This window comes from Neophocaena asiaeorientalis, unplaced genomic scaffold (genome assembly GCF_003031525.2).
Source record: "Neophocaena asiaeorientalis asiaeorientalis breed wild unplaced genomic scaffold, Neophocaena_asiaeorientalis_V1.1 scaffold134, whole genome shotgun sequence".
Classification (NCBI taxonomy): Eukaryota; Metazoa; Chordata; class Mammalia; order Artiodactyla; family Phocoenidae; genus Neophocaena; species Neophocaena asiaeorientalis.
The window spans coordinates 6,224,986-6,238,359 of NW_020185339.1; the positions used below are offsets into that span (position 1 = coordinate 6,224,986).

Consider the following 13,374-nt stretch of genomic DNA (forward strand, 5'->3'; position numbering starts at 1 on the left):
AAGCCCACACACAGCAACCAAGACCCAACGCAGCCAAAAATAAGTAAATAAATTTATTAAAAAAAAGAAATCAGGAACTGTGCTGGGCATTGGGAATGAATACCATGGTGAGAAGGAAGATGAATTCCCTGCTCTTTTGGAGTATACATTCTCAACAAGGTAATCTTTAATGTTTTAAGTGCTTTAGCAAAATGAATACAGTAGTTAAGAGTCAGGCACTGGAATCATCCAGATCTGGGCTCAAATATTAGCTCTATCACTTATTGGATGCATAATCTTGAAAAATTATCATAATCACTTTCCTAATTCTTGGGGCACAAAAGCACCAGCTTCGTAGGGTTATTGAGAACATAATAGAAAACACTTTTAAAGCACTTTATCCTCCGTGTTTAGTAAGTTTATCTGTTCTAACCATTACTCCTTTTCCCTGTGTGTTTATTCTAACTCCTTGTGTTGACAGTGGAAGGAGCACATCATGACTCACTCTGGGTGAGTGAGTCAATGTACACCCCCCCACCCACAGTACATTGATGGGATGATCGCCTGAACAAACAACTCTGAGTAAAAACAAATAACAGCCAGTTTGAGATAAGGGTTCTCTGTGTTGTTTCATGGAAAATAAGTTAGAGTCCTCTGTCAACATTCTGAAAAAAGATTTGCCATTCTGGTTACAGTCAAGTGAAATTCTGACAAAAACTGAAGGTTTTTCAAACTTCTGTCTTCACTGGATGTATGGAACATGCACTATTATTTCAGGAACTGGACATTTGTCAATTAGCCTCTCTCCTGCCTACTTTTTTTTAAAAAAAAAACCCATGAACTCTAGAAATTTTTTCTATTAAAAAGCCTCAGCATAAAGGCACTTTTGATTTCCAATTTTGAACCCACTAAACAAGAGTGAAGACAATGAAAACTTGACTTGAAAAGTATCCTAGTCAAGTGATGTCAAGTGATTTACATTTTTCTTGCTAGTTCAGACACAAGTATCGCTACTGAAAAATAGTTGAGGAAATAAGATAATATAGGACTAAAAATAAACCATGAAACGGGTAATTATAAAACACATTTTTGAAAAAAAAAACACCTCTCCTCACCAAATTGCCCCAAATTCTGAATCACGGCCATCAGTTAGATGGACACAGAAAATGTAAATTTAATTTCTTTGATTTTATATTTATCTTTATGAGTCCTAGTCTTTCCTAGACATTAATTTTGGTTTCCTTTTTATATGGCTGTTCTTCCTAAACTACCTTCAGTACTAAATTTGCCTCCTTCAGACCTTATCATATTTCCATAGGCTAAACCAAAATCATGTAACAGGCAGTAAAATCCCACCATTAAGCCATCCTATAAGGTACCAGTCCTTTTCTCTCCTTAGAAGTGAAGCTCCAGGACATAGGCAGGCACTGACTGCCACTAGGTGTGGATCCTACCTCACCTCTCTCAGGTTCATCACCGGCAAGCCAATGTATAGGATGTGACTCAGGACTCTCAGATTCTATACATTTAAAATTTTTGTTCTTTCTTTTTTTTCCCATCTTTTGAAGAATGTGGATGATAACACTTCATAGACAGTTTACACATTCAAGTTATTACCATATTTCCATAGTTTTATTTTACCTAATGATTTATAAGTTCATTTAATTATGACATCTGTTTTTTCTTAGCTACCAATATTTCTTTTACTTGATGAGTATTCTCAAAATTCATTTTCCTTCCCCAGTCCCTGCCAAATGGTATAAACGTTGTTTTCATGAACTTCAGGAAATTCCTACTTGCCTTTTAGTTTCTAGTTACCTTTTATAAGAAGAAAGCAAGTATGCATTTGGGCCATTCATTTTACACCATGAAGGGCAGATGTAATTAGTAGAATTTTAAAAATTCTGACCTTTTAGAAGCAAGAGATATGATTCATTAAAATATCATCAATATCAGCTTGCTGTATTTCTTTTTTTTTCTTTTTCGCTTTTCATCTTTATCTTCTTTTTCTATATTTTGGTGTAATTTAAGGCAAGCCATGAAGTTTCTCAATTCTATCATGGGATCTAAAATTGCCCAGGAACATGTATACATATTATTGGTTTCCAAGCGTCATCTAGTGGCTGTGCTTTGCAATCACTGCCGATCCTCATGTAAATCTTTCTTCAACTAAGTCTTATATACATAGAATGATTCGATGCCATAGGAGCAGTTATACCTTATAACTGAATAGTTCATCAGCTATTAAGACAACATTATGTCATATGATTCTATTTGCAATTGAATAAAACTGTACCCTTTTTCCATCATTAGTACCATTGAATACAATAATAGAATCCAGTGTGTTCTTTTTGTTTGTTGAAAATCTAACAGAGCTGCAGTCTGGGTGATGTAGTAGCATTATGTACTCCCTGGGCCACATCACGCAGGATCATCTAGTCAAATTTAGGAATAGGTCCTGATACACTTGTATACGGGCTTCGTACCCTTAAAACACTATCAAATTGCATGGAGTTCTGAGTATTACATTCATTAGTACTAACAATCATCACTGAGAATATTACTTTTTCATCCTATTTGTAACCCTGGAGGAAGTACTTCTCAAACACAAGTAACTGTTTTAAAAAATGATAGGAAAACCATATCTCTATGTCTTCTTACTCTTTCACACAGAATGTTCTTTTAAAATGATAATGAAGGGGTTTCCCTGGTGGCACAGCGGTTGAGAGTCCGCTTGCCAATGCCGGGGACACCAGTTCGAGCCCTGGTCCGGGAGGATCCCACATGCCGTGAAGCAGCTGAGCCCGTGCACCACAACTACTGAGCCCGTGTGCCACAACTACTGAGCCTGCGCTCTAGAGCCCATGCTCTGCAACAAGAGAAGTCACCGCAATGAGAAGCCCGTGCACCGCAACGAAGAGTAGCCCCCACTCTCCACAACTAGAGAAAACCCGTGTGCAGCAACGAAGACCCAACGCAGCCAAAAGTAAATAAATAAAAGAAATTAAAATGATAATGAAGTAAAATAAATTTATAAGAGGAAAAAGGACTATTTCTGAGAGCTAGGCCATTAACATTTTTAAGAGGGTATGGGTGAGAGCTGCAGCTTGGGTAAGGGTCTCCAAATTCAAGGTCTCCGGGCTTGTGAAGTCAGAGGCATGCTTTGATTCAGGCAGGTGTGTGCACAAAATCACCTGAGGTAACAGACTCCGTGATGTTCAAATTGTTCAGAGAGAGTCCTAAGGACTGGCGTGAGGATGAGGAGGAAGTGCTACTTGCGGACTCAGACGGGGGCCGAGCTGGCTTCGCAGCGTTCCCCGTTTCTGCCTTCAGCCGGTCGTTTTCAGCCTTCAGTATTTCAATCTCATTCTGTTGTGAAGATGGAAAACATGAAAAACATAGAGCTAGCTTGATTGAGAAAAGGGTACCAACTCTTTTAACAGGGTCAATCGGTTCATGTATTAAATAAACCATGTGGTGACATATTAAATAAACAAACACAAATTATGAAAACAGGATTTCCTTCCAAAGAAGGAAAAGGAATCCCTTTCTCTGTCTCTCACATACACATATTCAGCTATTCACAAATACACACACTAACCAGTAGAATTTTTTATAATTTTTAAAAAATCTATCATATATTTGAGGAGTTTTCCAAATATGACATGGTCTTATGTGAATTAAGAATAACATAATTGAAGAGTTCATACCATTTCTCATTTTAAAAGTAAACATACACACTACTACATATATAAAAATAGATAACCAACAGGGACCTACTGTATAGCACAGGGAACTATACTCAATATTTTGTAATAACCTATATGGGAAAAGAATCTGAAAAAGAATATCTTTTTATATCTATATCAATCTATATATGTATATATATATTCAGTTATATACATATAACTGAATCACTGTGCTGTACACCTGAAACTAACATGACATTGTAAATCAACTATGCTTCAATAAAATAAAAAATTAAAAAAAAAATTTTAAATGAAAGTAATGTTAAAATCTCATAGAAAATAATGCTGTTTGTAATACTCTGAATTCAGGGAGAGTTGAAAACCACAGTAAAACAAAAATAATATAAATAAGGTGATTTAAAATTACCACCTCAGGATCCTAACTAACGTCTGAAAAAGTTTTTGTTCCTTCAAAATGGGGCACTAAGCTCATAAAAACAACACAAGCCTATTGATGAATATATCCATTGGCAGATGAATCTGCTCAGCAATGAGCTTTTTCTATTTCAGTCATCTTGTGGTACCAAGTGATTACTGGTTGACCATAATAAAACGAAAACTTAGTCTGAGCACAGACTGATTCTGAATTTAGCCTTCAGATGCTTCCAAAAAATAGAAAAGCTTTACTTCTACAGATGGCATTCTATATCACACTTACTTTCATATTTAGAAAGCTTGTGTTATATTTCTGTTGATTCCTCATTACGTTTGTTTTTCAATAGAAAACAGGTAAAGTCAGATTTCAAAAGAACAGGAAAAAGTTACCATAAGGGTAAATCATGGAAAAGTGAAGAAGCAAGGGCTGTAGTAGTTTCTCTAAAACCTTAGCTCTAGTACAGTGCCTTCAATGGTCCTTGAGTGCAACTGGCCAGTTTGCACTTCCACTTCCAAACCTGGATTTGACAAAATTCTCCATCCAGTATTGAGAAATGAGGTGCAGAGACTGAATAAGCAGAGTGCATTTCCAAAAAGGATTTAAACATGAGATTTGTTCTTATAATAACTAAGAGAAGAGAATAAGCAGCATTTTAAATCTCTCCTGTTTGTTCCCTGAAGGTGCTTTCGGACCGACCTGCATCCGGTTCATGGCTTCCCGGATCTGATCGAGATGATGAGCAGAGCTGAGGGCCTCCAGCCGAATATCCGTTAATTTTAATTCCTTTTCTCTGAGCTCACTCTTCAGCTGCAGAATTATCTCTGCCTCAGCCTCTGTGCATTCACAGATCCTGAAGAAAGAAACAAGCACAAAATCAGTGGTTGGGGAAGCCAGAGGATTACGAAAGGTAATGCTTCTTTTAAAAGCTGAACTGCAATATTATCCAGCAGGTACATAGATTATTTGCTGCTGGCAATACCTAGAGAAAAGGAAAAAGAGTTTTACAGACAGTAATACATTCACAGGTTCAAAACTGAAAATAGTAGCCGTCTCTTTTAATCTTTTCTTCCTATTTTCTGAAGTTTAAAAACAATCTATCTTTACTGTATATAAAGTGATCCTCAAAATTCCCTTGTTGCTGATGTTTATGGAGCTGAAAAGTCATAATATTACTACATCTCATTCTACCATTTTTCAAGGGACTTGAGCCTCTATTTGCAACATGAAATTTGTTTAAAGCAAAGTTATTATGTCCTTAAAATGCTGATTTCTTGTTTTGTAAAATTTTGCAAAGAATAACCTTATTTGCCACAATACTATCTTCAGGTTACGATCAAATTCAATCTAAATATTGTAGAAAATAAATGAGGGAGATTAGTTTTGGATATTTAAATAATGGATGAGTGTTATATAATCCTCCTGGTAGGCTCAGCTGATTTAGGAGATCAGCTAATGAAACTGAATCACAGGTTTCAACCCAAATGAGCAGGCTACCTGGGGGCTGCCTGAAGGTAATATACATTATATCCTATTGTTGTTCTATAGACAGCTTTGTAGGAAGTATGTCAAAAGAATCTGTTTTATGTTAATGAATATCTTTTCCATTTAAAATGTGAGGACTCATTGCTGGTCACAAAACGATAGTGCTGTGTTCTTTCCTCTAAGTCAGGAAATTATACAGGGTGTACAAGAGTCTTAAATGGTTCTAATAGTGGCCCTGCTTTATATGAGTTCTGGGTGAGCCACCGTCTTGGGCACACAAGGAAATCTCATTTAAATAGTATATAGAACAAAGAGAATTATTAGAGCACATGTTTTACATTCTAAATGTTTTACTCTTTCTTGTAACATCAACTAGTGGGATACTATAAAAAAATTATGCTAGATCATCTAACACAATTAAAGAACAAAGGATTGAAGTTTGGCTTGAGGAAACCAAATTTTACTTCCAAAACAGGAGGACAGAGAAGGTAGTCATTGTTGAAATGCATGCGAGTGATTTTAGAAAAAGCAAGAGTGAACACTGCTTAGGTTAGAATCAGGATCTTTGCAGTTTTCATGCATCACACTCCATTTTACCGGGATCTATGCTTGTAGATCACAGGGCCATTTTGCCGTTTCTTTGGTGGCCAGACAAGGGGTAACCTGCATTTAATGCACAGTTAGACAGATACATGGACAAATGCAAGTGAAAAGAAGTGAAAATAATAACTTAGAAAAGGGGATCATGAGATCAAGAACACTCAATTTCTAACGTATGGAAAGCAGAAGAGAAACAAATGCTGTCTGCTAGTCTAAGGAAGATCTGAAAATAATCGGTATAGAGATGGTGCTGCAGTTCCATTTAGAACACAGATCTAGGCTTGGCCTGAAGTTGTCTTTAACAAATACTTCCGCAACCGGCAGAGGGAGCGACTTACGCTGAGGCGGACTGCGAGGGCTTCATGGAGGCTGACCCACAGTCACCCGCATTGTGGGGCAACTTGGGGGACGCTGGAAGGGACGAATCAGTAAGCTCTTCAATGTCCGAATGTGAGGATGGAGGCTTGGTGGACTTTTTCTTCCCAAAGGCTTGTTTGAATGAGCTTCTCAGCTGCAAGAAGGACAGAAATTACCTTCCTTGTCTATTTGCACTGGGGGCATCTTGCTTTGGGGCCGTTAGTTTGCAGGTGCCATCCTAGCCACTGCCTGGGGTCAGTATGTATAAGCAAAGGATTAACAGCTGCAGCACAGTATCTCTAAAAAAAAAAGATACCGTGTTTTGTGTTTTTGGTTTATTCTTGTATTAATCCAGCGCAGCGCAAACATGGAAGGCTTTTAAACAGTGCAGGGTCAAGGGCATGGCTGTCAGAGCACTCATTTAAAACGAAGTACCTTGAAGGGATCTCCGTTCAGAAGGCTCCTCTCTTCAAGGCAATTTGTTTTAAATGGCTGCTTTAGCGCTACAATCAAGTCAGGGCCTGCTGACAATATAAACTTAAAAAGCAAAATGAAATCAAATTCACCTAACACTTCATTAATTGTGAGTTTCTATTCAAATTTTCAGTTCCCGGACTATGAGAAACCAGAGTTGGTATGGCCTACAGCGCTATTCAGAAAGTAGTTTTACTTCTCTTTAAAACTGGAGATTAAAATGAAAAGACACAAAGAAAAGACATACAAGGTAATCTGTTTTTAAAAGGTATAAAAGCCTCCTGCCAAAATGAATAGCATTCATGCCAAGGGTGGGTATTTTTATAGATGCATGCCAAATTGTCCATGGTTTATATTCACCTCACTTCCTCTAGAGTTCACCTTGCAGAAACATGAAAGAGTGTGGAATTACAAATCAAGGGAATGAAGGCTGATCAGTATTTTAAAATATTACCTGCATAAACATTTTTTTAAAACAGAAAAGATATTTCTCTCATTATTTACAGAAAGCACTCCAGTAAAATCCTCTGCTAGTTATATTTTGGATTTCATCAAGAGTTCTACTTATTTAACATCTACTTTTCTTGCATGGCATTAAAAGAAATCCTTTACTTCATTGTTTTTAAACATTCTGCAGTGATAGCATCTTCCCCTCAGTTTTTTCAGCAATTACTTAATATCATAAATTCTATCTCTAGCAAACTTAAGGGATAGTTCTGTTAAAGTACATTTTTATATTTATCCTATGTTCTTTTGGTAAAAATACATATAGTTGATTTCTTATACAGTGACACTTTATTCACACTATAAACCCTGTTGATGCAAGGGGTGGAGAGGCTTTCAAGTTCTCTTCTTTCCCTTTTACTTTTTTTATTCCATTTTTTCTCCACTTCCACCATCCACCAGCACCACCACCATCACCACCATCAGCATCACCATCATCTTTTTCTTCTTCTTCATCTCTACCTCCACAGTAAGCCCCTGCTCGGAGCCATTTATTTACACATGTTACCCGATTTTTCTTTACAGTATCTCTATAAAGTCAGTATTAATTATCCAATTTTTCCAGATGAGAAAATTTAGGCTCCCCAAAAAGGTGAGGTCACTTGCCTAAGATCCAAATAGTAAGTGTCAAAGTTGGGATTCAAATCCAAGTTAAGTTAGTGCCAACTCCAAAACATTTGCTCTTCAGCACCATGCTGCCCTAATCTTGGTGATGAGTGTAGCCTTTGAGGTGTCAGTCACTTGAATGAGACACTGTAAACTGCTGTGGATCTCTAAAGCCCAAAAGGAAAAAGCCTGACTCACTGTGCAGTAATAAGCTTCTGAACTAGATGAATGCTAATGGCTTACCCAGTTTTTCTTTTTCTTCTTCTTGGAGTCAGCATCGTTACCACTGCCAATGCTGGAATGGCTCGTGGCACTGTTGATACTAGAAACGCTTTCGGAGGAATGCTGTCTTCTGATGCGGAGATCTAGCCACAGATAGACAGTATCGTGTTTACTCATAAAAACTTGCAATCTGAACAAACAAGACTTTTAGGCTTTCTGAGAGGAAGTCCTCTAATAAATGTCAACATGGCTTTGTAAAGATTATTTCAATGCAGTTTTGGTTTTATAAGCTTAATAAAGTACAACCATATTTGCTTTAATTAACTGGGTTATCTGTATTAAGAAATGGGAATCTCAAGTAAGTCTGCAGCACTGGTGTTTTAATGGATTCTGAGTTTTGTCCCAAAATGAACTGCTATGCTAGTGATTTTTACTGAATACCTGGATCAAACAGCACTTCCAAAATGATTTATTCCAAATGATTTGTTCCATGGAGTAAAAGGAAACTCTTAATAGCATGATAATTAATTGTGTGTTTTTAATATTTGTCCTTTGAATAAAGCTACCGAAGCCAAATATATTAACTTTCCATTTCATGGAATCATACCTTGTTAGAGCCAAAACAAACCTTGCAAGTCATCTAAGCACTTCATACCACAGATGCAGCAATTGAAGCGCAAAGAAGTTAAGTAACTTGACCAAGGTCAAAGAGCGAATGGGGCGAAGGTCCTCAAGAGAGAATGTGGGTAGACTGCATTTGTGAATTAAACAGAAATCATACTTAAGACAGTGTAATTCTTCCATCATACCCCTAACGCCTGTCCATGACTTGGAAGAGTAATAGTAGTAACAATAATAACAGGTAATGATAAAGCTAGCTTTTACTACTCTACTCTGGGAGTACGTAATTTTAAAGCAAACCACTGAAATGAGTGCAATTATTAAATTTTCCCTGTGGTCACGTAGCTGAAAAACAGTGGAGCCAACTTGAGACTTAGAAGTATCCTACTGTCTATTGTACTAATTGCCACGTGATATCACCTCTATATACTCCTAAAAAGCATGGAGTGCTTCTCTAGATAATACGATATTTTGAAGAGGATACCATTTGATACTAAATCACTTTTTGAACATACTCACTTACTCCATACAATCAGCTTATAAGATTTATTTATAGTCATTAAAATTAAAATTGAAATGATTTCTACTCACAGTGAACTTAAGTGTTAGTGGAGACACTAATAATTCATAAAATTATTTTAAGGTCAAATATGCTTTTAGGCCATTTCTATTGTCATATATAATTGGTATCAATGCATATTATCCAAGCAAAAAAATCTCAGTGGAACTTAAAAGATGTCAGAAATTATTATATAGCTTTCAAAAAGTTCCCATAGAAATAATAATATATAATCAAAGCTTTGCAGTTGACTAATTTAACAGTAAAATGGCTGATGGCAATGGAACTGTAACTGGTTATTTTCAAAACATACAATAAATAAGTATATGTGTGGGTGTATAATATGCATATACATATCTCCATCCTTAGTCTCATGTACATACATACCAATAAGTACTTTAATTTTTCCATTAAGAGAATAACCATGTTGAAAAATTTTACAGGACGGTAAAAACAGAGCTGTTTTTAAGAATCCCTAGAGTTTGGTCCAAAAGTATTTTTTTTTAATGATGAGAACATTTACTGTTTTTGCATGTCCAAAACATTACCAGTACCAACACCTAAATCAAGGTATTTATGTGTGTTGTTTTGATTTAACAATAAAGGAGCACAGTATCCCTTAATCAACTAATATGGAAATAATATGAATAAGCAATAAAAGAACATGTGTAGGTATCTGTGTTTTAAATTTCTGCTACAGTTGGCTATAAGCTTTTGTGAACAAGATTAGTATTTTCTATTTTTCCCTTCATAACTGACTTTTACAAATAAAACAGATGTATTAAGTGTTAAAGTATTCCAGAGTTTTTATTATATCCAGAATTAATAAATTATATTTGACTTCAAGTAATCCCAAATTTTAAAAAGATAGGTAAATTCTTGTTAACCATAGGTCAAAAGTAGTCCTTGGAGGTATTAGTTATGTTCAATTATGACCGCATTTCCAATAAAGACTGGCAAGAGCATAATTTCCATAATACCATGGAATGAAGGGAATGCATTTTACTTTTCTCTGGCAATTCTTTTCTAGTGTTTGTAAGTATTTGACTGAGTACATGTGGCATTGCAGAGCTCAGTAAAGAATGGGTGACCAAATGAATATCAACAAGCCGAATGAATGGAGAAGCTTATTTTAAAAATATCTATTTCAGTTATATGTTTATTCATTCATTCATTTTCCACTTCCCACCTTCTGCACCGTCACTGTTCTAGTTCAAGCCACCAACATCACCTACCTGCTCTAAGAAAGAACAGCTGTCCAACTCACCTTCAAACCATTCTACAAACCAGAGTTAGAGAAATCTTTTTAAAGAAAAACCTCACCATCACTCCCTTACCTGAGACTTCCCAATGATTTCCATTTTAATAAGAATAGAAAACATTTCAACTCTTGCGCAGGCTCAGGGGCCATGGCTCACGGGCCTAGCCGCTCCGCGGCATGTGGGATCTTCCCGGACCGGGGCACGAACCCATGTCCCCCGCATCGGCAGCAGACTCTCAACCACTGTGCCACCAGGGAAGCCCTCAACCCTTAAATATGGCCCAAATGTTCCTCAGTAATCTGGTCAGTACTTATCTCTCCAACCTGGTTCTACTTACTTTACCTTTGGTCATTATCTTCCTTGTATCAGTTCCATAAAGGCACTAATCTCTTTTCTGTCTCAAGACCCTCCTGGAATGCTCTTCTCTAAATATTTACAATATGCCTTGATATGAGTTTTACTACTACAGAAACACAATCTGAATATTCTATATACATTCAACCCTTTATAACTATTTGTTTTTGTTAGCTTTAAATCTTATAAAATTATTTTTTAATCTTTCTTAGCCAAGTTGAATATTAACTGTTATTGTTTTGTTCATTTTAGGTATCCCTCCCACATTTCTGAGCAAAGGAATTCCTATTTTTCAATTCCAGTAGATATATTAAGCTACCTGTTGCCTGAGATAAAAGGAATCTTTCCAGAAAGTTTTACTTCAGTGACTTGTACTGTGGTAAAGAAAGGGTTAAGCCTTTTTAAATCCCTTCTGGACCTATTTACTGACATGAAGATTTAGAACATAAGCTGCTTTATTATAGCTCTAAGATAAGCTTTAAATATGCAGTAATTTTCCATGCAGCATATACATTAACTCCCCCACATGGAAAGTTGCTAAATTCTTAACAGAAGTAGCCCCTAGAGAACTAGTTTGTCCTTCAATTTAAGTATATCTCACTTTATATAACTGTTTTCCTATAAGTTAAATTTCAAGTTTTAAAAAATTGTATTAGTCCTTTCTATAAAATTTGAATAAGCCCCTTTTATGTGCAAGCCATCATTATGGCCAGGATTAAGGATTAAGAAAACAGACCACCCTGCCATCGACCAGGAAAGGCAGACCATAAACAAATTAAGGCACCAAAGTGTCTTAATGCAAATTTTGATGAGGGAAGTACAGTTATTTCCAGAAACACATCACAGAGGGACCTCATATAGTTAGGCACAAGCAGGCATGTTTAGGCTAACTCTTGCAAGATCAAAAAGTTTTTATGCTGAACAAACAGGGTAGAAAGTTCCAAGTAGAATAAAGAGAATATATAAAGAACTTTTGAAGAACTGAAAGAAGTTCTGGATAGCTGAAATATGAAATACACAACACAACAAAATAGCAAGACACAAGGTCTAGAACAGTGTCTAGCACATAAATGGTAATATCAATAAATACTTGTTGATTGAACGAAGCTGGCCAAGAGAGATTATGTCATGTTAAGGAGTTAGTATTTCATCCAAAGGCAATGGGATACCTTTTAAATATATATTGTTACACAACTGCTCTGGTCTCAGTGTGAAGAATGGCATAAGGAGGTGAAAGATGAAGAGCAGGAAGGCTCCTTGAGACTTAGGAGTTTGTGGTCATAGTTCAGGGGAGCTATGAGGCATGGTGATAGCAGGATCAGAGAAAAGGGAACAAGATATATTTAATGGATGGAATCAATAGAACTTAGTGATTTACTGTGTACGAAGAGGAGGATTTCTGGCCACATGGAAGGATGGTGATGCTGTTTACTGAGAAAGGAACACTGAAGGCAAAGCAGGTCTGAGAAGGAAGAAGACAAGTTCAAATTTGGGGATGTTGACTTTCAGGTGACAAACAGACATCTGAAGATAACCTAATGGAGTTTTCTCTTTGGCAGCTAGATATACAGATCTGTAACTCAAGAGATGAGCCTGCCCTGGAGAGATATATTTGACAGTTATCAACACAAATAATAATTATAGGTAGAGTACTAGATGAGCTTGTACAAAATTTTAGATAGGATGAAGAGAATCATAATGTATAAAATCATAATGGAAGACAGTTTAGGACTGCATTCTAAGAAACATCAACATTTAACAAATGCATACAAATGAGTGAATCTACAAGAGAAACTGAAAGAAATTTCAAAGAAGCAGAAGAAAAACTAAGAATGTGGATGTCATGAGCATTAGAAGAAGTGAATATTTCAAGTAGGATGCAGTGGACATCAGCATCAAATGCTATTTGCACAACAAATACAATAAGAATTTTAAACTTTGTACTGGATTTAGAGTCATCTAAGTCATTAATGATGCTGGAGAGAACAGTTTTGCTGGAGTAGTGGAAAGAGAAACCACACTCCCATGGTCTGAAGTGTAACTGGCTGTTGAAGACATTGAATGATTCCATCAAGCTTTCCCAAAATTCATCTGGAAATGCAAAGAGAGATGACAGAGCACTCAGGATTTAGGAAAACATTTTTCAGCTGGTCAAGAGTTGAGCATATTGAATGCTACTGAAAAGAGTCAGAATAGGAATAAGTACAACCTATGCAAAGAAAACAATGA

At 36.3% G+C, this 13,374-nt stretch overlaps 1 protein-coding gene across 3 annotated transcripts in view; it reads right to left on the reverse strand.

Annotated features, from left to right (window-relative positions):
- The window catches only part of NAV3 (neuron navigator 3), a 356,590-nt gene that overhangs the window by 24,882 nt on the left and 318,334 nt on the right, over positions 1-13,374 (reverse strand). Inside the window, exons 25-30 of one of the 3 annotated variants that reach the window (XM_024736707.1) lie at positions 8,371-8,492; positions 7,378-7,398; positions 6,525-6,697; positions 6,184-6,249; positions 4,801-4,954; positions 3,174-3,348 (exon numbers count right to left, since the gene is read on the reverse strand). In XM_024736707.1, coding sequence (XP_024592475.1) covers positions 3,174-3,348; positions 4,801-4,954; positions 6,184-6,249; positions 6,525-6,697; positions 7,378-7,398; positions 8,371-8,492 — 711 coding nt within the window. The remainder of the gene's footprint in view (positions 1-3,173; positions 3,349-4,800; positions 4,955-6,183; positions 6,250-6,524; positions 6,698-7,377; positions 7,399-8,370; positions 8,493-13,374) is intronic. The other 2 variants (XM_024736708.1, XM_024736709.1) reach the window with 2 other exon arrangements.